Source organism: Epinephelus lanceolatus, chromosome 7 (assembly GCF_041903045.1).
Source record: "Epinephelus lanceolatus isolate andai-2023 chromosome 7, ASM4190304v1, whole genome shotgun sequence".
Lineage (NCBI taxonomy): Eukaryota > Metazoa > Chordata > Actinopteri > Perciformes > Serranidae > Epinephelus > Epinephelus lanceolatus.
The window spans coordinates 34,606,502-34,630,516 of NC_135740.1; the positions used below are offsets into that span (position 1 = coordinate 34,606,502).

At 39.4% G+C, this 24,015-nt stretch overlaps 3 protein-coding genes and 1 pseudogene across 5 annotated transcripts in view; 3 read left to right on the plus strand and 1 right to left on the minus strand.

The window, feature by feature from the left end:
• The window catches only part of LOC144463833 (immunoglobulin kappa light chain-like), a 31,018-nt gene extending 25,739 nt beyond the window's left edge, over nucleotides 1-5,279 (plus strand). Inside the window, exon 7 of the transcript XR_013491838.1 lies at nucleotides 4,924-5,279. The gene's annotated coding sequence lies outside the window, so the exon portion shown is untranslated. The remainder of the gene's footprint in view (nucleotides 1-4,923) is intronic.
• Nucleotides 183-5,279, plus strand: LOC144463835 (immunoglobulin kappa light chain-like). Of its 2 annotated transcripts, XM_078169479.1 has the most exons (6): nucleotides 183-446; nucleotides 560-901; nucleotides 1,003-1,338; nucleotides 1,609-1,725; nucleotides 3,066-3,118; nucleotides 4,337-5,279. In XM_078169479.1, exons 1-6 carry the CDS (start codon nucleotides 404-406, stop codon nucleotides 4,484-4,486), a joined length of 1,041 nt encoding a protein of 346 aa, XP_078025605.1. In that variant the 5' UTR covers nucleotides 183-403; the 3' UTR covers nucleotides 4,487-5,279. The 2 variants fall into 2 exon arrangements, with proteins under 2 accessions (XP_078025605.1, XP_078025606.1); XM_078169480.1 differs by lacking the exon at nucleotides 3,066-3,118 and having other exon boundaries at nucleotides 4,337-4,438.
• A 46-nt stretch (nucleotides 5,280-5,325) lies between these two features.
• Nucleotides 5,326-13,194, minus strand: LOC117255254 (uncharacterized; annotated as a pseudogene). Its single transcript, XR_013491861.1, has 12 exons — nucleotides 13,070-13,194; nucleotides 12,630-12,956; nucleotides 12,177-12,530; nucleotides 11,944-12,075; nucleotides 11,718-11,776; nucleotides 11,484-11,606; nucleotides 7,613-7,684; nucleotides 7,143-7,463; nucleotides 6,563-6,922; nucleotides 6,273-6,401; nucleotides 6,124-6,170; nucleotides 5,326-6,040 (listed from the first exon to the last, which is right to left on the minus strand). The product of XR_013491861.1 is annotated as an uncharacterized LOC117255254 (transcript).
• A 5,417-nt stretch (nucleotides 13,195-18,611) lies between these two features.
• Nucleotides 18,612-23,693, plus strand: LOC144463895 (uncharacterized). Its single transcript, XM_078169659.1, has 5 exons — nucleotides 18,612-18,694; nucleotides 18,858-19,202; nucleotides 19,292-19,540; nucleotides 21,589-21,684; nucleotides 21,881-23,693. The coding sequence occupies exons 1-5, from the start codon at nucleotides 18,652-18,654 to the stop codon at nucleotides 21,886-21,888; spliced, it is 741 nt and encodes a 246-aa protein (XP_078025785.1). The 5' UTR covers nucleotides 18,612-18,651; the 3' UTR covers nucleotides 21,889-23,693.
• The last annotated feature ends 322 nt before the right edge of the window (nucleotides 23,694-24,015 follow it).

The window sequence follows — 24,015 nt, forward strand, 5'->3', positions numbered from 1 at the left end:
ATGACAGTGATCACAATCAAAATATTGCCTCACATTGCAACCTTTAAATACAGTGTGTCAATTAGACAGATGTTGCTGTTGAAAGACTTCCAGTGCTTGTTCTCACAGTACGTACACACAAAACACACCCACACGCACAATACTGGCTATTACGGAAACAATAAATTCAGTCATGTGGTGAGAATAAAGACACTGCTTTGAAACCTTAACAACAACAACGTGTAGACGTCCCATCGAATGAAAACAGATCACATGTTTGCTAACTGTAAGGAGGGGGAAGATCATTTTCCACAGTTCAGCCAATCACAGCGATGTCTACTTTGTAAACCTTGATCACCTCTTGACTAAATCTTCATTTGGGTGGGAAGACATCAGCAGTGCAAGACCAAGGTGCTGTACCACAATGATCGGAGGACTGGCTGCTTTGATTCTTCTTAGTACAGGGTGTAAGTGCAATTCTTACCCAGAGAGAGAAAGACGATGTCAATGGCAAATACTTTACCTTTTGACTTTGTCCCCTCATGTTGTAATTCTGCTACTGTTTGCCTCTTTTCTTCAGCTCTGCTTCAAACTGCAGAGGTTCCTCATCAGATCTCTCTGACTGTGGTTGAACTTGGTGGGAATGTTACTTTGCAGTGTCCAGTTTCTGAGAAGGATGGCAAATTCTTTTACTGGTACAAACAGTCTCTTGGATATATGGCCCAAACAGTCGTTGCTGCAGTTCAGGGTCAGTTAACAGTAAGTGAACAGTTTGACAACCCACGGTTCAAAGCAACAAAAGGAGCTGCTCATCTTCTTACCATCACAAATGTCAGCAAAGAGGACGAAGCAACATACTTCTGTCACTATGGAGTGGCGTATTCATGGAGTTTCAGCGAAGGCATCTTCTTGGCTGTGAATGGTAAATATCTTTTACTTTCAGTGTTTGTGCCAAGTTTTTATGTCCTACAAACAGTTTAGATCATTAAGTACTTCTGATATTTCTTTTCCTGACTCATGCAGATAGTAATCAGCAGAAACGTTTTCATGTGAAACAAAGTCCGGAGACTGAGTCGGTCCAGCCAGGCGACAGAGTGAATCTCCAGTGTTCACTTCTTTCCATGAACAAAACCAACAAAGATGAGTGTCCAGGTGAAGACAGAGTGTACTGGCTCAGATCTGGATCAGGAGAATCTCATCCAAGCATCATTTACACTGACAGAGACAAACAACAGGAGAGAAGTTGTTTCTACAGTCTGTCCAAAACTATACAGACCTCCTCTGATACTGGGACTTACTACTGTGCTGTGGTCACATGTGGAGAGATCCTGTTTGGTGAAGGAACTAAAGTGGAAACAAGTACGTGTTTACAGTCGTATTTAAGTCAAATGTGCATCTTATAAGAATTAATTTAGCCTGGTTAAATTATGTTAATGTTTAATGTATGTCACATATCATGATTATGAGTCTGATAGTTTCTTACTGTATCACATTACAGTTACAGAGCAGATACTTATGACTAAATAGTAAATTGAACATTGACTTACCAGTTGTGCCTGCTGACAAATGCCACTGTGCCACTGACTCCCAAAAGTCACTGATTAAATAATGCTCAATGCTTTGATTCAGGATCAGAACTTGAACCAGTAGTCCTTGCTCTTGGAGTCCTGTTGGCCTGCTGTGTGACTGTGATTGTCGTCCTTATCTTCTACGGAAATCGAAGGAAAGTTTGTGAACACTGCAAAGGTAGGGTCACCATTTTTTTCTTTCAGGTCAGTGAAAACGTTTTGAGGAGCAGCCAGGGGTTATAGTGGGCCGAAACAATCCTGATACGTCATCTGTCTGCTGGGGTTTATGTAAAGGGACATGGTAAGTGCTGCCAGACACTGCAAGTATGCAGTATTCTTCAGTGTTGCTTTATCTTGCGTGGGCTACAGGTAGCCTTCTGCAGATGTCAGAACACTCGCAATTTGTTCACTACTTAAGTTTCATGCTATTAACTGATCAAACAAGTTATCAAATAACTAGACTTACAGCATCACAGTTGTATGTCTCTAAAAACCAGTCAAGTTGCAGTTACAGTTTACATCCATGTCTGTGAAAACATGAATGCCTCACACACATCTTCCCCATGGCGGCAAAGATGATATAATCAGCACAGTTTCAAGATGGACACCCAAGACTAGTGTCACCAATTCAGTATCTGACCAAATGTTTCCCTTTCTGTTGCTGAGTTATGACGCTGAATGATGACCATGTTTTTCCAGGACATCATGATGTCACAGTGAAGTTGACCTTTGACCACTAAAATCTAATCAGTTCAATGCTGAGTCCAAGTAAACATTTGTGCCAAATCCGAGAAATTGTCTCGAAGTTGTTGGGACGTATCGTGTTCAAGAATAATACAGACAAGGTCACAATGGCCTTGACCTTTGACCACTAAAATCCAATCAGTTCATCATTGAGTCCAAATGGACGTTTGTGCAAAATTCCCTCAGGGTGTTCATGAGAATGGGATGGACGGGCGTACTGACCACCTGAGAACATAATGCCTCCAGCCACGGCTGACCGCACTGCGGAGGCATAGAAAAGAACACTGCTTCATTAGCAGGAAACTAGCGGTGCTCTGAAGGCTAACTCTTTAGTAATCCGTGCTCCTACCCTGCCAGCCTGCACTGATATTAGAGGAGCGTTAACAAGTGCAGCAACTCCTCTGATGGACTTAAGTTTTATTTTGGGCATCATATGCCATCAAACGGGGGAATGTGACATGGAAATATGTCAAAATGCAAAACTGTCATGCACAAAGCAGTGATAACAATGTAATGTCAGCTAGCTAGCTACTAGTGATTTCTTTTGTCATGCTTGTTATAAAGAAAAGGGCCATAATTCATTGAAACAACATTAAATTAAGATACTGTGATGGCTATCATTTTTTTAGGTCTTCATTAACAAACATTGAAGCTGTATTAAGCGCAGTACATGAGTGAATGTGTTTAATTGGAAAGACTTAAACTGAAAATGTGATTTAAGACAAAAATCTCACTGAATGATTTGGGTTTTTTTTTCTTCTTTGTTTAACACAGCTTCCCATCATCTTGGACATGACAGATTAACTGTGGATCAGTCTAATCATCTGGTAAATATGTGACAGTGTGTTGTCCTGTGTGGGCATGTGATGTTTTGCTGCCCTTATCTTACTATATAATGACAAAAACACCCACACTGTGGGTGTGTCTGTTCCACGTTTTTCTCCTCACTGACTTGGTCAATCCATGTGAAATTTGGCACAGTGGTAAAGGGTCATGGGAGGATGCGAATGAAGCAATATTACATCAATTGGCCAAAGGGGGGCGCTATAGCAACTGATTGAAATTGCAAACTTTGAATGGGCATATTTCATGCCCCGTATGCTGTAGAGACATGAAACTTTGCACAGAGATGCCTCTCCTCATGAGGAACAAATCTGCCTCAAGAACCCATAACTTCCAGTTATGTAGTTTTTCTGCCATTTTAAATTTTTTTGAAAAACACTTCAAATCGATCTCTTCCTAGGAAGTTTGACCGATCTGCATGAAACTCAGTGAACATAATCTAGGGACCAATATCTAAAGCTTCTATAAGGCAATGAATATTGCGGAGGGCGTGGCTCATCACATAAAGGTGTATAACATCTCAAGGGTTTCACCCATCACCACGCAACTTTGTAGGCATATGACCACACATAATCTGAGGGGACCCCTCCATTATTGACCCCATCAAACAAAATGGGGAGAGAGAGAACTAATTTCTTATCTAGGCCTTACCGCCATATCGATTTTTACTACACTTGGTAGATATGTTGAACAGGACACCTCAAGGTGACTGGAGAAATTTAACTCTAATTGGCAACTTGGTGGCGCTATAACAACAGAAAAATGGCTAAAATGCAACAGATCGCTGTGGTTGCAATTGTACTATCAATTCACAAAAACTCTGTCTGAATACATTGCTCTTCTTAATGGGTTCAGTTGACTATTTAATCTGCAATTTCCTATGACCTGTATCCCAAACACACACCATGTGTAACTGTACGTGGGCAACTGTGCACTCAATGGCTATGGACTAGTCAGTTTCATTTAGCAGATCCTTTGTACAAGAGACATTTAATATAATGAACATACAACAAATGTATAATAAAGTGTTCAGTTACTACATGATAAATATGGATAAAGTTAAGACATACATGTAACAGTGTTGACTGTGATATTATATTAATTAAAGAAAGTATGTTAACCTCACTTTGTTTATATGTTACAGCTCTAATCTCTGAAATATTTGTCATTAACACACAAATATATTATTACATTTTATGCAGGATGGTGAAGAAGAGGCCGTGAACTATGCAGCACTGGAGTTTTCTACAAGGAAAGTGAAAAGAGGAAAGAGGAAGATCAAAAACACACCAGAGTGTGTGTACTCTTTTGTAAAAGCAGATTACCACAACCAGCAACACCCCTCTCTGTAGACAAATCCGATGGCCGCTTTGTGTGTTCTGTGCTGCTATTAATGCAACAGAATGATGTTACCTTTGTGGTCATTGACGACTTAGAGTGACTAATGATGTTTTTCACACTAACGTCACAGTTAGCTGACTGCATTAATTTATTATGTGGGACCACCGCAGCTCCGAGACAGTGTCTTAGCCCATTTATGTTAGCTCAGTAAGCAGAGTTTTTTCCAAGGTTTTCCACTGGTGTTGGAGCAGCTGAGAGCTGCACACATTCTTCCCAAAGTTCTACATCAATTTGAAAAGTAATGTTACCTAAAAATCAAAAGTGAAGGTTCACTTATTCGCACAGCTTGCATTCAAAAGCACTTGTATTATAGGGAGATGCCACCACAGTAATGCCAATTGTTTACTTCCCCACATTTATGTATAGATAGAGCAGGGCCTGTGCAAAGGTCCCCAAGCCTATATACTGATCTTCAGCTCAGTTCACACATAGCTTTTTATTCCCAACTGCCACCCATCCATATAAACATAAGTTTTGCACTCAGCAGATTTTGTGGGACATCATCAGATTTTCAGTTGTTAATGTGTTGCCACAGTTCACATATGTGCCTGTATTTTAGTAAGAGACCATCATTACATGTCTGTGGACTTCTGTTTGCTTCTGTTGTTTTGTTGACACAAGAATATGGCATAAGATAATTATATTGTCTTCTCATATGAAGTGACTGCATCTTCATTCATCACAAATACGACAGTATACCTGTAAAGTTGTTAAGTTTAGAATAAATTCTGTTTGTGTCTTTTGGATTGATTTCAGTGATTCTTGATGACCAACACAGATTGATGTTGGAAAGCAGTGCATTTTATTTATTGACATAGTTTAACAGAGTTACAAATCAGGTTCAAGAGTAGTTACACAAGCACAACAACAAAACTAAACGAAAACAAAACCAGATCTGATCCACCTAATATATCTGTGCCAACACTGATCCATTGGAAAGTTCCATATTTACAGTTACTCCCACTTTGAGAGAAAAAAAACTTATTTGAGTAATGTCCATGTTAACTGACACCTACAGCAGTTTCTTTCTTTAGGGCCAGTGTCCACATGGCCACATTCACTCCCAGCATTTTTTTTTTTTTTTTTTTTTTTTTTAAATGATGTCCTGCCAGATGCGCAGCTTTTTCTGAAGGTGGGGTCTCAGAAAATGGGCTGCACATGGACACCCACATAGGCATCTGGCAGACCCTCACGGACATGGTTGAATGGTGACATTTACCTTATCAAAGTGGACCAAAGCGGGCCCTTGCAGACACCTGCATGCACATCATTACCAAATAGCCACATATAACAAACCCTTCAGCTCATAACAGACCAACAGTAACCAGATCACACAGTACCAGCTGATGGCAAACAGACCTGTGACCTCACTAATCCAACCCAAAAGCCTTGACAGCAGCGTAGATCCTCTGTCTCTCTGCTGCTCTTGAATCCTTTATTGCACCACTGCCAGTTTTCATCACGGTGAAGACGACAGCAGAATAAACCTGTGTGTCCTCATCTCTCTGAGGAAATACATGACAAAGTTAAAAAAAGACCCATAACTGTTTCAATAAGGTTGATCCTACTGAACCGTTTCATTCTTTACCTGTTGACTTTTCTGACCACGAAGGTTTCTCTGCACGGCAACAGCAGCTGAAATTATTAAATAGAAAACATAAAGATAATAATAAATACAAATTCAGTAGTTTTTATACAGTATTGTTGGATAGAGAGCTAACTAATGACTTCTATTACCGTCGTCACAATCAGACATGTTTTTCTTGATGGTGTAAACGAGGACAGCTATGACAGTCAGACTTATAGCCAAGACAGCACACAGCAGAAAAATAAGTGCATCTGCATTCTGTGAGCACGTACTGGTTCCTGAAACATGAAAAGTTAATAAAATGTGTTAAATTCAAGGGTGTTTAATGTCACCTCCTACTAAAACAATTTTGCTAGTTAAATTATAAAAAAAGGCTCATTTGACAGTCTGGTACTCAAAGAAGCAAATTTCTTAATGAACAAAACAATGACACAGTTACCTTCAATTTCCACTTTAGTTCCATCTCCAAATAATATCTGTCCACATGTGGCCACAGCACAGTAGTAAGTCCCAGCATCAGAGGAGCTGACGTTCTTAGAGAAGTGATAAACACAACTCTTCTGAGTGTCAGAGTTCCTCTCACATTCATCACGTCTATTTCCATCAGTGTAGATGATGTCTGGATGAGATTTATCTGATCCGGCTCTGAACCAGAACACACTGTGATCTCCTGGACACATTTTGTTCTCAGAGTCAGAGAGGACTGAACACTGGAGAGACATCGAGGCTCCTGGACGGACTGGATCAGATTCTGTCGGCCACTGAACAACAGCATAGTTTGATGTCCTCTGAGTGTTTCCTGTGTGATACAGAACTGTGTTAAAGATTTGGCATCTCCACACATGCTTTGACATACTTAATAGGATTTAAGAATAGTTAAAAGTTCAAATGTAATGTAAGCATAACACACAAAAGTTTAACAGGACACTCTACAGAAATTGTTAAGAAATATTAACACAGTGCAGCTTTAAGTGGTTAAAGTGATTCCAAACTTTGCCATAAACACATCACATAATTACCTTTTAATAACAAATAGGTGCCGGTCCAGGTAATCTCAATCCAGTCCACAAATGCACAGTGATACATTCCCTCATCTTCTTGAATCGTCCTTAAAATGCTCAGACTGCTAATATTCTTATAAACCTTTACATCCAATCTCACGGCAGAAAACTCTGGTCCATACACACGGTTTACATGTTTACGCAGTCTCACAATTAATTTCAGAGTCTCCCCGGCACTCTGCTTGTACCAGTAGAGTCTGTCATTAAACTCATCAGGCAAAACACAAGTTAAAGTCACAGGTTCACCAAGTTGAACTGTGGTCACTGGAACCAGCGCATCTGGATTAAATGAAAATACAACACATGAAACACTAAATGACAATTACTATATGATGCAGAAAGGTAATAACATGAGCAACCGTACATCAAGTTTGCATGCAGATACTCAAATGAGAAAATATGTAGTTAAGATTACACAGCGCACTCACATCCTTGATGAAGAACAAGCAGTGTAACCCATAACAGGATCATCTTGACACTGTCTGTGATTTGGAAACTTGCTGGTATTTCAGTGGGTTAAGGAGGTGATGTCATATGACCACAATACTGTATGTCACACTTTCAAATGCATCTGATTGGTTATCACAGAACTTAGACTTAATGTGCATTTCCTGCCACAGTGGTCTTGAAGTACCTTTTATTTTGATGGTCAAAGTCCACGTAGTCATGTCACTCTGAAACTTTTTTTTAGCACACTTGCTTTTGTGTGAACTTTTTGTTTCAGGGGAGATTTTGTGTTGATGAAATCTATTTCTGTGTGAAGAACTCTTTTGTTTGTATGTGGTAATAACAGTTGACATGGTGTCTGTAGCTGCATGCTGCTGAGGAGATATAACTTCTTCTGCGTTAAAGAGAGAAAACTAGAGTTGAGGCAGTTTCAAACCAAATGTGCAAGAGCATATAGCTTGTGTGAGGCACAGGGGAGGAAAATCAGGGCACAGAAAGGCACAAAGCAGCAAGACACACACAGGTAATAGTTGTTAAGCCTCTTTTTGTATCATTGTTTTGTCTTTTCATTTTAATTTCATTTCATTTATTTCTTTATACAAGAAAGGAATTAAAAGCAACATTGTGTGTTACAGTTAAAACTGTCCTGACTCAGTTGGTTTTCAGCAGGTTCCTGTTATGCAACAAAAAACATTACAATACAAAATGAAAACAGAAACAATCAGCTGAGGCAAAATAACAAAACGTAAGCAGCTACATAAACACTACAAAGTAGTGGACTGAAGTGGATCACATAAAATGGGATATGGTGGTTGCAGGTCTGTCCTTCCATCAGATAGTGTTTCTATGCATGTTTGAAATGTGTAATAGAGGTTAATGCTCTGATGTAGTACAGGATCTTGTTCCAGATCTTAATGTAAGTGTGACCATAATTGGCTTTGTAAGGTGGTACAGGTACAGGTGGTGAGTGTATTCTGAAAGTAGAAGTAGAGTGTGTATGAGCATATCTTTGTCATTGTCAGGAATCCACAATAGTCAGAGAAATTGTTTAAGTAACGTTACAGAAAAGCATATCATCAGCATTACTGTAGCATACCCAAACTCAATCCTCTGACACTTCTGAATGAACTGCATAATTCATACTAGTACTGTGTATTTTTCCTATACTGAAGCAGTCTGCTCTGCACACATGTAAAAAAAAAATAAAAATAAAAAAAGTCCGCTGTGTTGGCAATAACATAACATTAAACTCTGAACAGGCTGTTGTTTAAAGAGTTCATGTATGACGTACTTTTGATTAATTACCTTTTAAATTAAGCCGTAGACCGCAAAATACATCAGCAAAGCCAGCTACTTCACTAGCCTGCTAGCTACTTAACATGCAAGTCAATGGAACCGCGTTAGCTACCGTTAGCATGACCTCGGCTCAATTAGAGATCGGTACGCCCACGTTTTAAGTAGGTGACAATTCAAATAGCTGGCTCACATTAGATGGTGAGTGGCCTTCGTATGGTCTTAAAAACGCTATACATTAGACAACGGTATACTTACATTTTGATGCGAAAGCTGGGCTACCAACTGCTCCTTTCGTGAAGTGTTCCGCTGTGAAGACAGAGCACAGCAGGTCATAATCTGAAAGCCACGCCCCCAAAGGGGAAACGTTTCAGATCCGGGGGTGGAGTTGTGAGATTTGGAAATCCATATCAAGTCAGATTGGGATCAAAGTGATCCACCCTGCCAATGTTTTGAAATACCCAGATAAAGTCAGCAGGATCACCTTGATCCCTGACTGTGAAAAGGAGGATTTCATTATCCGGATTATTCTGATCCGGATTACAAGTTTTGAAATACTGGGCCCAGGTCCTGACAATAGCAGAATCTGGTGCTAAATACTGAGAGTACAGCCAAGAGTGATGTCAATTGTTTGGCAGGTATTTGGTGAATTTTATTAATTTTTATTTATCCTGTGGGGAACATGACTGTCTGAACAAAATTTAATGGCAATTCATCCATTAGTCCCCAAGACATTTCACACAACATCATAAGCGTTAACCTGCTGGTTGCACTAAATGAAAAGTCAGATTATCACCAGATTTATTCACATACATTCCCAGGGGACAATGAATGTCTGTACAAACTTTTGTCCCGATGTATCCAACATCTGTCATGATATTTCAATCTGTATGCTGATTAGCTTGTTATTGTGTTTGGTGGCATCATTGTCTTGCCCCAGTTTAATTAACCGTGATCGGTGACTACAAATAATATTTAGATCTCAAATGTCTTTGGGCTTAGAAATTGCACCATGTAGCCCCCTGCAGACACATTCTCAAGTACAAATACTAATATTTTGTTTAACATAGTTTTCCCACATAACAGTAAAAAACTCTGAAAAGAAGTCAGAAGTCGATCTACTCTTTCTCCCTTACTGAGAAGTTTGGGATCTCGTCTTGTGCCCGACTACCTACGCAGCTTGCTGACAGCGTTAGGTGGACCAATGAAAGAGCAGTGCGCAGTAAGCTGGCAGCGTTAGCATTAGAAGAAACATCACTGAGATTCAGACATACATGTCTGAGCCTCAGTCACACCCAGACTTAGATGAGGAGTCTGTTTTGCACCAAAATTAACAAATATCAGAATGCTAAGTGTAGTTAGCATCTTTTATTCATGTTGTTGGTTAGCTTGTACTCAGCAACTCATGATATTCTGTTTCCAGAATCAGTCAACAGTCAGTGAACAGTCAGTCAGTGAACTCAGAGGAGTGCGAAGATTCCACGGTCTTGGACCCAGGCAAGCTACGACGGGGTTTTCTGTCGATAGTGGGAGGAAGCTCCAGAGCCTGTTCACATCCAAAAACTGCACACTCTACTATGTTTGCTGTCAAAACTTTTGCTATGCTAATGCCAACTATGCTTTCTGGACTGACAAGTCTGCTCTGCACTGGAGGTTTTAAATTACTTTTTCAGTGTTGTGTCAAAGTCTCTTCCTCCATCAGTATGTCCTTCCCGTATTGGACAACGATCGACTTTAGTATTAGTGATGCACCTAATGCAACTTGCCTGATGTATGTTTGAATCTCAGATTTTAGGAAAGTGGGCAGAAATAACCCCGTTGACTAGAGGAATGTGAAAACACCTCTCTAGTGATAATCTTTGCACAGATATGAGTCAGTAAAAACACGATGGCTAATAAGACATGAGAAAGTGCTTCTACGGTGGCCCAGAAGAGAAGAAGAGTTTGGAACCACACACACATACACACACACACACACACACACACTCACTTTTAGATAAATAAAGGGTTCATTATAGATGTGGATGTTAATTTATTAAAAAATGACACAAGGCATGTTCACGTTTTGAACTGCAGCGATGCAAAGCTGAGGGACTGGGGAAGAAGTTTATCACCTTATATGGTATCACAGAGAAAAGAGACAGAGTTGACTCTTCTCTCGACTCTTTCAAGATGAATCTTTCAAAAAGTCACATTAGGTAGATGCATCACCCACCTCCTTAAAAAATGTACTGATAAACTGCATAAAAACTGGAACAAAATTATTAGATATGGGATTCACAGTGATACAGGCTATCAACAAAAGTTTAGTTATTAAAGGTGATTATTTTTGCATCATAAGGCAAAAATATGAAATATTTGCAAATAATTTGGACAGAATATATGTAGAATGCATAATATGATGCATAGTTTATCAAAAATATTCTACTATACTACTACTTGAAGACATGATATATTACATTATACTATGTAATACATCATGTCCTCAATGAAATGCAGAAACCAGCAAAAAAATTACATTAGCCTCATTTAGCAAATTCATGGTTTAGATTAATCATATATATTAAAAGCCCTGACATCAGTGTAGATGGTCTCTTCTTGTCTTTGATTTCTTCTCCCTCCTCTGCCAGCTTTCCTCCTGGTAAAGTTTGGTGTACAATAAGCCAAAGACTCCTCATTACCCTGAGGAAACAAGTGCAAAAATTAAATTAGGAGAGCAGATTTTAATATGTATACATGTCAATAAATAAACATTATTGACAACATTTCTGGCTACATCTTTAAAATCCTCACCTGCTGACTTTGCTGATCACAACTGGCTGTCGCAGCATTTGTTTGCAGAGTGGCAGCAGCTGTATTATTAAAAAAAAAAGATAAATAAGAGATCGTAAAAAAAGAACGGATTTCGGATTTCATTGAAGATGAATGACACTGCAGGTTGATTTAAACACAGCGGAAATGTGAATTGAATCATATAAACTTTGGTTTGATAGATGAATGTATGAGTAATGTCTCTCACTGTTGGAACAATTGCTGAATTTTGTCCTGATGGCATGAACAAGGACGGCTATAACAATCAGACTTAAAGCCAAAGCAGCACACACCAGAAACAGAACTGTATTGTCATTCTGTGAATCACAGCGGCTGACATCTGAAACATTAAAGAAACAATTAAAGTTAAGAAATCATAGGAAATACTTTGTTGATAGATAATGATAATCTAACTATAAGATAGAAACAGGGTGCAGTTACCTTCAACGTCCAGTTTTGTTCCATTTCCAAATAATATCTCTCCACATGTGGCCACAGCACAGTAATAAGTCCCGGCATCAGAGGAGCTGACGTCCTTAGAGAAGCTGTAGATACATTTCTGCGGAGAGTGAGCTTCAGGACTCTTCTCACATCCATCACTACTGTTTACTTGGGCATAAATGAAACTGGGATGAGATTCATCTGATGCAGCTCTGAACCAATAAACTCTGTGTTCTTCCGAACATGTTTTCTTCTCAGAGTCAGAGAGGACTGAACACTGCAGAGTCACTGAGTCTCCTGGACGGACTGGATCAGATGGATCTTGAGTGACGGCAGTGATATCAGGTTCTGGACCTGGGGATGAAAAATAGTAAAATAGCTGTTAATATTTATGCATAATTCTGTAACTCTGAAGGCATTTGGAGATTCTGTTGCAGTTTTTGCTGTATTTACCTTTGATTCTCAGAAATGTTCCTCTCAAAAATGTCATTTTGCTTTGTGTCACGTTTATACAGTAGTAGACTGCAGTATCTCTTAACTGTGTTTCAGTAATATGCAGAACAAAAGTTCCAGGCCCTTGTTTTGCTGTAATGCGACGGGTCTCCACATCAACTCCGAAATCAACGGCAATTGTTCCTCCTAAAATTTCAGGAAAGGTTCCAGAAACAAGCCTGATCCAAAATAAGGATGATAAACTTAATCTGTTGCGGGGGCATGTTAGAGTCACACTTTGTCCAACACCAACAGTCTTTGTCTCAAAGATGTGATCGTCTGTGCATCCTGAAGATAAAACAAAAACAGAGCAATGATAAACAAGAGACACATTTACAGCATAAAGATCACAAAATATATTTTAAATATATATCCTGAGTAAATGTGACTTTAATACTTACGTCCAATATTGAGCACGAGCAGAATATAAAATATGATCAGCATTTTCTGTTCTTCCTACAGAGAGACTGCAGTAAAATTAGATCATATCTGAAGATAATGCGCTTTAATGTAGTCATCAAGTGGGAGGGAACATTTCAGAGCAATCTGATTGGCCTCTCGCTATGTTAGCGCTTTACTGTACTACCACAGTGGAAAATTTTCACCCCAAACTTTCCAACATAACATCTGAAACAACACCAGCACCACGCTTTTGTCATCTCATGTTTGGTTCTCAGGGTGGGCTACTTACAGTGGGATGTCTACAGTAAACACAACACATGTTTACAACCTTTCTACTGTGAAGAAAATCAGCAATAACAAAGGTAAATTCCTCATGGCCCAAATGTCATTTAAAACTGAAGTGAAATCTTTCATTTCCCACGCTCAACACATCTGTAGTTCAAGAATTTTTGGATTACCAACTGCAGATTGGTCCAAATTAAACCAACAACCTCCAGACTGAATGATACTATGCAGAAATGTATACATTGTGAGGTGCACTCAGTTGAGGTTTGGGAATGTTGTGGTCACAAAAAAAGGCAAAAATGTAATTTTTGTAATCGGACATGTGAGCTTCACCTGTTTTCATCATGCTACATGGACGGCACTCTAACATAAACTTAATTCCCTGAAGTGGTTGCAGTCCATGGGGGTCCAAACTGTTGTTTCTGGTAATTAACCGAATCCAATGTATGTTTACAATACATTACTGTAAATGAAACAGCGCTGAGCAAACGCTGCCTCAAGTTGTTACTTTTTAGCACCTAAAAAATGTACCACCTAAAAAATCAGTATCAGTTTAAGACTATGCTTTGTTTAAAATATTTTCACAGCTTTGCCTTTGCCTTTCTGATGAGGAGCTGAAGATTATCTCAAAGCCACCAGACTCCACTGACAACTAGAATCACCAGCATGCAGCTCTATGCCTCGGCAAGGTAGTCAAGTTTACCTTTACAGTTTACATCCATGTCTGTGAATACATGGATGCTTCACACACTGAAGACCTATACAATCAGCACAGGCACTCAAGGTGAGTGTCACCAATTAAGTATCTGACCAAATATGTCCCCTTCTGTTTCCAAAATATGCCATGGAATAATGTCCAGAAAAGTGTTTTATGCAGAACATTATGATGTCACAGCGAATTTGACCTTCGACCTTTTGGATATCAAAGACTTGACTTTATCCTGTTGACATTTGTGTGTCAACAGGAGTGTTGTCATCATTGGTGTAAAAATTCCAAAGTTATGTTTTGTAAGGTCACACTGACCTTGACCTTTGACTAACACATTTTAATCAGTTTATTCTTCAGTCCAAGTGGACGTTTGTTTCAAATTTTAAGAAATTCCCTCAAAGTGTTTTTCAGATATCGCATTCACAAAAATGAGACAGATTTAAGATCACACTGACCTTGACCTTTGACTACTGAAATTCAGTTAGGTAATTGTTGAGTTCAAATGAACATTTGTGCCAAATTTGAGGAAATTCCCTAAAGGTGTTCTTGAGATATCACATTCACAAAAATGAGACGGACAAGGTCACAATGACCTTGACCACCAAAATCTAATCAGTTCATTGTTGATTCCAAGTGGACATTTCTGCCAAATTGAAGAAATTTCCTTGAGGTGTTCTTGAGATATCATGTTCACAAAGACGGGATGTATGCATGTATGGACAACCTGAAAAAAGAATGCTTACTGCCATGGCTGTCACTGAGCTAAGACATAAAAGAACGTATCATTGTCTCTTAAATATCAATAAACATAAAATAGTGAAGTCTTAAAACTTTATTTTTGGTCCTGTGTCAAGAGATTTGTGATTGATCTGATGCATTTGTATGAACAGACTCAATCAACAGAGATTGTCACACTGAATCAAAGAGGAAGTCAGAGGAGTTATTTGAAATAACCCACAACAAATTAAAATGCTCCATATCATCAGTAACGACGTTGCCCACTCTGTCTGTCATCTGCAGTGAAACACATCAGCAGGAAGCGAGCAGCAGCCAGAGTGGGGGAGGATATTTACACAGTCCACTATGCTGACACTATGTGCAATTTAGAGTTTCAGATTCAAGTGACAGAAATGCTTTACGGATGGAGGAGAATGTCATAACTCCATGAATTAATAACTTTAGACCTTGTTGTTGTGAAGCAACATGTTAATCACCCTAGCCCCGTTTCCACCAAACACTTTCGGTATGGTACCAAAAGTAACCTTTCAGACATGGTATATAGACCCTAGCTTTTACACCACAAACAGTACTCTTTCATGTGGGCGGGGTTGTTGTCACTCACTGCTCCGTCCAGCACTCACTGTATTTCCTCCTTTATCAGTCTGCACCTCATTTATCATCCACAGAACGAGGCTGCACGCCGACATTTTCTGAACAAAATAAAACAGGCTGCAGTGAGAGTCTCTCTCCATGGGATATTTAAAAACATCAGGTGTGTGCATTTAGTCCTTCTCAGGCAAGCTCAGGGGTTTAGTGTTGCCGTAGCTTTAAAAATTTAAATTTTTTTGATTCACAATAGCTAAAATAACCAAAACTGACATGATGCAGTGAGGTGTCCATCACTTGTGGGATGAGGGACACCTCCCAATTTAACGCAACCCAGCACCACAATACCACAAACTCATCAAAAGACCAAGAACTGCAGAGGAGTTCATTGGTACTTTTTTGTGTCAATCTCTATTTGCAAAATACGGTGCAGTGAAATATGCGGAGCCTGAACACGGGGAAAGAAACAAGTTTAAAAAAAACAGAATGAATAAATCTATATGCTGCTCTGTACTTCCTTGTAAATGTGTGTGCACAGACACATTAACAATCACCAGTGACAAACGTGTGGAAAGTTTAGCATGGTTGTGGTTGGGCTGCCGAAATGAGGTGTGATTTCAAAGCCCCTTTTCTTCCTGTCATTTTCACCAGTTTAGTCTTATGAAGGCGGGTTGTGAAGCATGTGCAACAGTAACATGAGTGCAAAGTTTCATGGTGTATTAGAGTTATATAAACCTACACCTGCTCAGTAATACAGTATTTTAGTCATGCATTGCCAGTGTGTGTTTTCAGTGCATTTGTCTTGAGTTTTTTTCTTTGGTGGCTGTTGTTGTTGAGAGACAGGGGAAGCTACACACTGACTAGTCCATCACAGATCTTTGTAAAGGTGCAGCGAATCTATGTTTTAATGCTGCAAAATTGTGATTTCTCACTCTACATCCCTTATTCATGTCACAAAAGCCCCCAGATACATAATGCGTCATCGTAGAATGACTTTCATAATCTCTTTGGGCTTTACATGTTCATCAGAGTGAAACATGCAGCTGAAAGAACACATGAAGAGGTGACTGATCTTTGGTAAATATGTTCTCAGAGGTGCATGATGAGGGAAATCTTCTTAACACATTATCATCATGTGTGATGATCTTGTACTCTGTTAGGATTAAAGTAAAGGTGCATTTAAGGGATTTTAATTATGCTGGTTAAACTAAAATTAGCTCTCTGAAGCCTCTTGTAATGCTTCCGCTCTCGCTACACTAACCTCAATACATATCCTGTTGAAGCCTGTAGGCAGGTCTCTTCTGAGTTGACAGCTTCAGTGGTTGGTCAAAGGCGAAGAAATGGCCCGCCACAGCTTTTGTCTGTCAGTGTAGCTGTTGCATGTGGCTTTGCTTGTTGTTTTCAATTCAAACTGCCTTTACAAAGTGCTGTGAGAATAAAAAGACAGTAGGTATCCCCACATTTGCAAACATTCTGTAACGAAAAAGTAATGACAACATAAAATTTCAGTGTCTGCTGTAAGTAATGTGTTACTGCCCAACACTGTAAAAGCCCTACATCATGTCCTGTAGAATTACCCAATATTGACTAACAAAAGGTCCTTTGCCTGAGGTATGAACTTTGAATCCGCTCATTCCACCGAGTGGAGTGATTACATAGATGGCATGTCTCAATATTGTCCAACAGAGTAGTTTGTTTTTACTTTACTGCAGTCCACTCTTAAAATCTCAACAAAACAAGGCAATAAACTATGGGGCTAAAAAAATTAAGCCAGCACGGTAGTGCCAAAAACTGCAGTTCTTTGAACAAAAAGTGGGTAAGTAAGTCACCCATGTTAAAATGCCCAACTTTACAGCAGAAATAAACATGTTTACAGTCTGGTACAAAAATGTTTTGGTCTTTATAGGTAATTTCCTCCTTCATGACAACAGTATGGCAACTTTAGGGGGGGGGGGGGGGGGGGGCAGCTCTGAGTGACAGGTGGTCTGCAGATCAACCCCTCGCTCCTTTACAGTGCCAGCCTCTCGCCCAAATACAGTCACTTCTGGCGTGACCGTATTTGGACCACTAGCTACATCCATTATTTTTACAGTCTACGGGTAAAATGGGCATGGCTAAACATCAGTGTGGACTTAATGGTATACCATGCAGGATTTTCAGCTACTGGCTAGCGCAAGTGAAAGCCAACCCCAGATTCCCTCGTGTGGAATTTCGCCTCACTATATTTCTATTTTTTTTTGTGTGTGTCCACTGGATGCCTTCTGCTTACAGTCTGGCAATGGCGTAGGCAACTTGCGGCTCCAGAGCTGCATGTGGCTCTTTACCCTGTCTCCAGTGGCTCCCTGTGGCTTTGGCGAGTGGTGTAGTTTTTTGTTGTTTTTTTCCCCACTTATCACAGGCTGGGTTGTGGGGGCAGCAGGCTGGGCAAAGTATTCCAGATGTCCCTCTCCCCAGCAACGCTTTTTAGCTCTTCCTGGGGGACCCCAAGGTGTTCCCTGCCAGATGAAATATGTAATCCTCCACCACACATTATATCTTTTGATACCTTGAGGTTGCCGACCCCTGGTCTGGCACCTGGTTGGCATGTTTTTAAAAAGGCCGACCTTACCTGAGCGCTGTGTGGGGTTTACGCCCATAAACATGTCCCATTCACAAAATAAGATGAAAATAGAGGCAGAGAGCAGAGTGTCTGCAGAAACAAACACTGTCACACACTTCTAGTGATTACAAGTGATGATTGAGGGGGAGAACTTCTGTATGATTGTTTTTCAGGAAAATCCTGAATAGTGTATCTTTAAAGTGACATTAGATGCAGGTGGATATACTGGAATACTCTAGGAAAATCAAATTCCCTTTCCCCCCAGTGGAAAATGGAGCCATGTCACACTGAAGTTGTAAAAGCAGTGTAACAAGTTGACAATTCTGTTTGATATTAGTCCCTTTATAGACATTAAATTTTATACTCAGAGTATTTTATTTTTCAACCTCAGCTTCATTATTATTGCTGATTAGATTTTTAAAAACTGGGTGTAATTCAGTTTATTAAGCTTTAGACTTTCACCTCCAGTGAAGAGTTGTAATCCAGTATCTGATTTTTACTGAAATGGGGGCATGATCACTGGTTTGGTGTATATAGGACTACGTGCAGTCTGCATTTCAGCCAATCACTTTAGACTTCCACTCTGTATACCTTGATCACCTCATGACATCTTTCATTTGTGTGAAGACACCAGTTGTGCAAGAGAAGGGCTCTGTATCACAATGACCGGAGGACTGGCTGCTTTGATTCTCCTAAGTACATTTTGTAAGTGCATGTCTTATCTACTTTGAGTACTGCGGTAAAACAAATTAACTAACAACTAACTAACAGCTAATATTAGACCACATCAAGGTTTAGACTAACTATTTTATTAACAGTCTAGTTTGTGTTAGACATTTATTTATTTATTTTATTCTCTTTTCTTCAGCTCTGATTCAAACTGCAGAGGTTGCTGAGCAGATCTCTTTGACTGTGGTTGAACCTGGTGGTAGTTTGAATCTGACATGTCCGTTCTTTGGAAATGAAGCTGGGTTGTTTTACTGGTATAAGCTGAAGTTTGGATATATGGTCCAAACAGTTGCAGCGGGGACTTTTAGGACAGTAAATCTTCAGGGACAATTTGACAACTCAAGATTCACAGTCACAAAAGTGAACAGTCAGTATGTTCTCAACATCAGAAATGTGAGCAAAGAAGACGAAGCAACATACTTCTGTCAAGCAGGATCGGCATACATAATGAAGTTCATCAATGGCACTCTTTTGTTTGTGAACGGTAAAGTATGTTCTTTTCAGTGTTTTTGTTTGCTGCTTTTTGAAAAACAAATAATCGACTTGTTAACTGCATTTTTATGAATCACACAGATCATAAAAATCAGCACAAATCTTGCTGTGTGGAACAAAGTCCGGAGACTAAGTCGGTCCAGGCGGGCAACTCAGTGACTCTCCAGTGTTCACCTCTCTCCGGGAACCACACACAAGATGAGTGCCAAGGTGAACACAGTGTGTACTGGTTCAAATATGAATCTGGAGAACCAAGCATTAGGACTTACTACTGTGCTGTGGTCACACGTGGAGAGAACCTGTTTGGTGAAGATACTAAAGAAGAGACAAGTACGTTTTTAAAATTGTATTAAAATAATTGTACTTTCATAATATATTGTTTTGTGATAATGCCATTTAAATAATTCACAAAAACAGGTCTGAGATTGTTTTTCTAATCACAGATCTGTCAGTTAGTAAAACATGGTACCTACCACAGTAACTGCTGAGATATTGAAATGTGATGACATCACTAACATGGGTCAAACACGAGTGGTCCAACAACCCAGCTGGCTGTAAACAAACCCCAGTCCAGTTGGATTTATCTGGAAAACAATGTTAATGATGAATATGCTTCTCAAACATCTGGGGTCGTATTCACAAAGCTTCCTTGCGCCAAGAGTCGCTCCAAGTGACAAAATTCTAAGAAAATTCTTAGAATTGTGACATTTTCTAAGAATTTTCCCTTAAAGTTAAGACTAGGTCCTTGTAAAGATAAAAGTTATTTACAGAGCTTCTCAGACCTTAAAAGAGCTCCTAAGGTGGAAAACTGTCAAGAGAAGGGAAGACGACTTTTCAGAGACTTAAGAGTTTCTTAATCAGAGGAGAAAATGGTGGAAATACAAAGAGCGCTGGATGACGGTGAGTTAATGAAATGCTACAGATTGGATTGTGCAGGAATTATGTTTGTGGTTGATCTAAGGCTGTGCAATTAATCATCTGGTGATCGCGATTACGATTTTGTGGGTAAACGATTTTTGGTCACGGACGCCTGGAGACGCGCATGAGCAATACCGCCCGTCCCCTCCTCTCCTCTATTCACTCCACGAGCCAGTCAAGTAGGTGAACTATGAATAATGTGAGAGGCAGGTGATCACGGAAGATTTCAAAAGCAGCGTGCGGAAAATGGCAGAGGGAGAGCGAGAGAGGTTGGTCTGTGTGTGTGTGTGTGTGTGCGCACGATATGCGATACAGAGAGCAGGGGAGAAGTGTAAACGCGCGACCATGTGGAGACAGAAATGACATGCTGTCGTGTAAACAATATAAGTCATCATGTACGTCGCATAATTGTTTGCATAATCATGATTTCAATTTTGACCAAAATAATCGTGATTATGATTTTTTTCCATAATTGAGCAGCCCTAGGTTGATCTCATTAGGGATACGCACATATTTCCCACCCAATGAAATAACACTATGACACCAGAAACAAAATGATCCCCACACTAGGATATTTAGAAAGCTGGAAAAATGCAAAAGTGCAGCAGTGATGACATGAGTCTGTCTCAACCCTCCATCAGCAGAGTGATCACATGAACAATGACAACGCTTTCACAGTGTCATATTGTAATGTAGTTCATTTCATTTCCACTGGGTGTCCATACCTTTTAAGCTCACAGAAGGACAACCAATCACATATGTTAAAATAATGTATCATTCCTAGCAACGGGGTCGACCACACCTCCTCACTAAGGTAAAAGTTTCTGTCCCTTCCTCGCTCAGAGTTGCTCTGAGAGCTTTCCTAAATCACTCCTAGGCAAAGACTCCTTACTAAAGATTTTTAGTCTAAGTTAGGAGCTCTCTGAGAGTGTTCTCAGAATGTTTGTGAATACGGGTCCAGTTGTTTGCACAATGACAAATTATAAGGAACATTACCGGTGCCCTCGCCTACAAATAAAGTGGTTAAACTGACATATGGTTTACAGCCCATCTGATCGTTCCTGTTTCAATGCCCATGGAATTATTTTTTAATGATGTCTGCACATTCTGAGATCTATTAGAGTGGAAAAAAATGTTATAATAAAAAGATTAAAATGGCCAGAATAAAACAGTTTTTTTAAATAATTGTATTCTATATTGATTTAAATATATGAATCATCATACAACTTGCCATTGTTGTAGAGATCTTGACTCCTTTTCATTTTCATATTTCATGACTCTAAATTAAAACTCCATGATTAAAATTATAATTAGGAATGATGAAAAAGTAATACATTTAATTAACTACTGTATTCTGCTTTTTTGAACTCTAAACTACAGAGTCACTTAAAAAAATCATGGATGAGGTAAAGTAAAGACGGAATAAAGAGTTTGTCTGCTGACATTTTCTTTAATTTCAGGACAATGTTGGGACCCAGTTGTCCTCATCCTCAGCGCACTGTTGGCTCTGTGCGTGATTGTGATTGCCATCCTCACTTTCTCAAGAAAAACTGAAGGTAAGATTTGTAACACTGCAAAGAAGTAGCACATAATGTGTATTTAGTTTTTTGTTCTTTTAAACATCCTGGACAAGGATCCAGGATGTGACAGAAACCTTGCTGATACTAAAGCTTTCTTTGCTTTATTCTACACCTGGTCATGATGTTAAAGCCCTAAACTCTAACACTTTGTTTAAATCACTGTTATTTTTAGGATGGTGACTCAGAGGCATTGAACTGGAATTCTCTACGGCGGAAAGAAGAAGCAGAGAAACAAGAGATAATAGTGGCAACGATCAGGACTGACTTCTGTTTGGGTGAAATCCAATAATTGTAAAGAAAAGAAGTTGAGTTCTCTCTTATGTAAGAAAGACTCATCAACATGTAGTGCACGGATTAAGTGTGTTAGGCCCTGATCAATAAGGGCATGTTTTAGCAGCCTGGGGCAGCTCTTTGGTTTTTAATGAGTGAAAAGTTTTGCTTGCCACTTTTGCTTTGCCACATTGTTTTGTCCCTTTGTGCCTAGCGTTGCTGCAGCAGCACCCTGTTTGCTTCTACTTAAAAAAACTTCACCTCAGAGCGCTAAAGTGCCAAATGCCATTAGCGGGTTTTTCTTTACATTGTCCAGTCAGATTAACTCAGGGGCGGGCCCTTTGTACTGGCAGTGACAACAAGTGGTAGTCTAGTGTTAGCCCACTTTCAGTGTGGCCTTAGGCAAACTACAAGACATATCTAAACATTTTTTTACCTCAACTATTTTCTAACATTCTTCCAACAGTAATTAGGCCCAACAATTGACAGTAGATTGTAAAACTGTCGTGTCTCATCCTAAAACAGGCCTTGAACTGACCATCGGCCAGTTTTTATGCAGATTTTAGGGTACAGATCTGTCCGTTTACTTGACAGCGAAATGGCAGTAAAGCTAAGGACAGGTGATTTTTAGGCTGCCCAGCAACCTATGAAAAGGTGCAGCAAGCTGCAAAACCTGCTCTGTCTGATCTTTGTTCGTGTTCCGAAGGTTTTTACCGGGTGCCAAAATTATCTTCAGGTCTCTTCCTCTTCAAGTCAAACAGACCAGGTGAAAAGGTTAAAATATTTAGTACAAAACAAGCAAAATCTAAAAGGCTTACTATAAAAAATGTAGCTTAAAACAAAAGAAAAGGAAATTCATGACAGCATCAGGCAGACAACACAAAGGAGACATGACGCCACTGACTGGCGATGGCGACCAAATGAAAAAGACTGCGTTCTGGATTAAAGGTACAAATTTTTCTGGGTTTAAATATTGTTGGAAATGTTTGGGATAATGCAAGTATACAACTCAGTAAGACAGAAGAGATTGGTCTAGTTTTTTAGACATTTTACCACTGAAAAGTCATTATATTACATTACATCTTAAACATTAAATATCACATTATATCTTAAACAGAAAACTAAGAAATGCACTCAGTTGACGACAGACCTCCACCAACGAGGTGTACTGAGTCATCTGTGTCCAATCTAGTACACTAATTATACTGGGTTTGAGCTTCATCACCATGAAGTACCAGAATTACAGAATCTGTCATTTATGTTAATTATTTTTATATCCAATAATATTGTACTTTATGTGATCTTTGAATTCTTTGTTGTCTGTCAGCGAGATGCTTTGCCAAGTTGGATGTATTAGCAGCTTAGCTCCCGTGGGCTGTGTAGGTTTATAACATATTTTAGTGACGGACTTTGTAGTGTCCTTAGGGCTTATGCTAATTATAGAGCTTTCCTTGTGCTAGCAGGTGTATTTTGGAACTTTGCAGAGAGCCATGCTAGCAGTTTCCACTAGTTTGTCTTTACGCTAAGCTACAGTAAGCCTACTGCTTCCTCACTCCAGCTCCATACTGTGTTTAATGCGGAAATATGAGAGCGGTATCAATCGTCTCATCTAACTTTTGGAAGAGAGCATGTAAGATTTGTTCCACTCTGCATCACACGGTGAAGCCACAAATAGAACAGAGCACATCTGAACTCTGGAACAAATAAAGACTTGTTTTTTCTGACGTCAAAAGTGGAGTGTATTGCGTTATTTCCTAATTTTTCCCTTAATGAATGCTGACATACTGAAGGCTCTCCACATGACACTGATTAGGACTGAATGGGAGGGATAGGAGGTGAATTAATTGATGCATTTGGCATTTAATGAGCAAAATAAAAAAAAGGAAATTGGTCAACAGAAACAGATTTTTTAGACAGTAATTTATACTATAAATGAGCATGCAATAAAGTACAACTACACCAATCAGGTCCATTGGTTAAACTAGAATTACCTTGTTGTAGCTCTTCTTTCTTGCACCTCTAATCTCACATCCTGTT

Bases quoted from the DNA above. Each gene is read 5' to 3' on its own strand.
- LOC144463835 (XM_078169479.1), top strand. From the start codon at position 404: ATGATCGGAGGACTGGCTGCTTTGATTCTTCTTAGTACAGGGT. The intron at 447-559 runs GTAAGTGCAATT...TCTTTTCTTCAG, and splicing joins GATTCTTCTTAGTACAGGGT to CTCTGCTTCAAACTGCAGAG. The intron at 1,726-3,065 runs GTAGGGTCACCA...TGTTTAACACAG, and splicing joins AGTTTGTGAACACTGCAAAG to CTTCCCATCATCTTGGACAT.
- LOC144463895 (XM_078169659.1), top strand. From the start codon at position 18,652: ATGACCGGAGGACTGGCTGCTTTGATTCTCCTAAGTACATTTT. The intron at 19,203-19,291 runs GTAAAGTATGTT...TGAATCACACAG, and splicing joins CACTCTTTTGTTTGTGAACG to ATCATAAAAATCAGCACAAA. The intron at 19,541-21,588 runs GTACGTTTTTAA...CTTTAATTTCAG, and splicing joins AGATACTAAAGAAGAGACAA to GACAATGTTGGGACCCAGTT.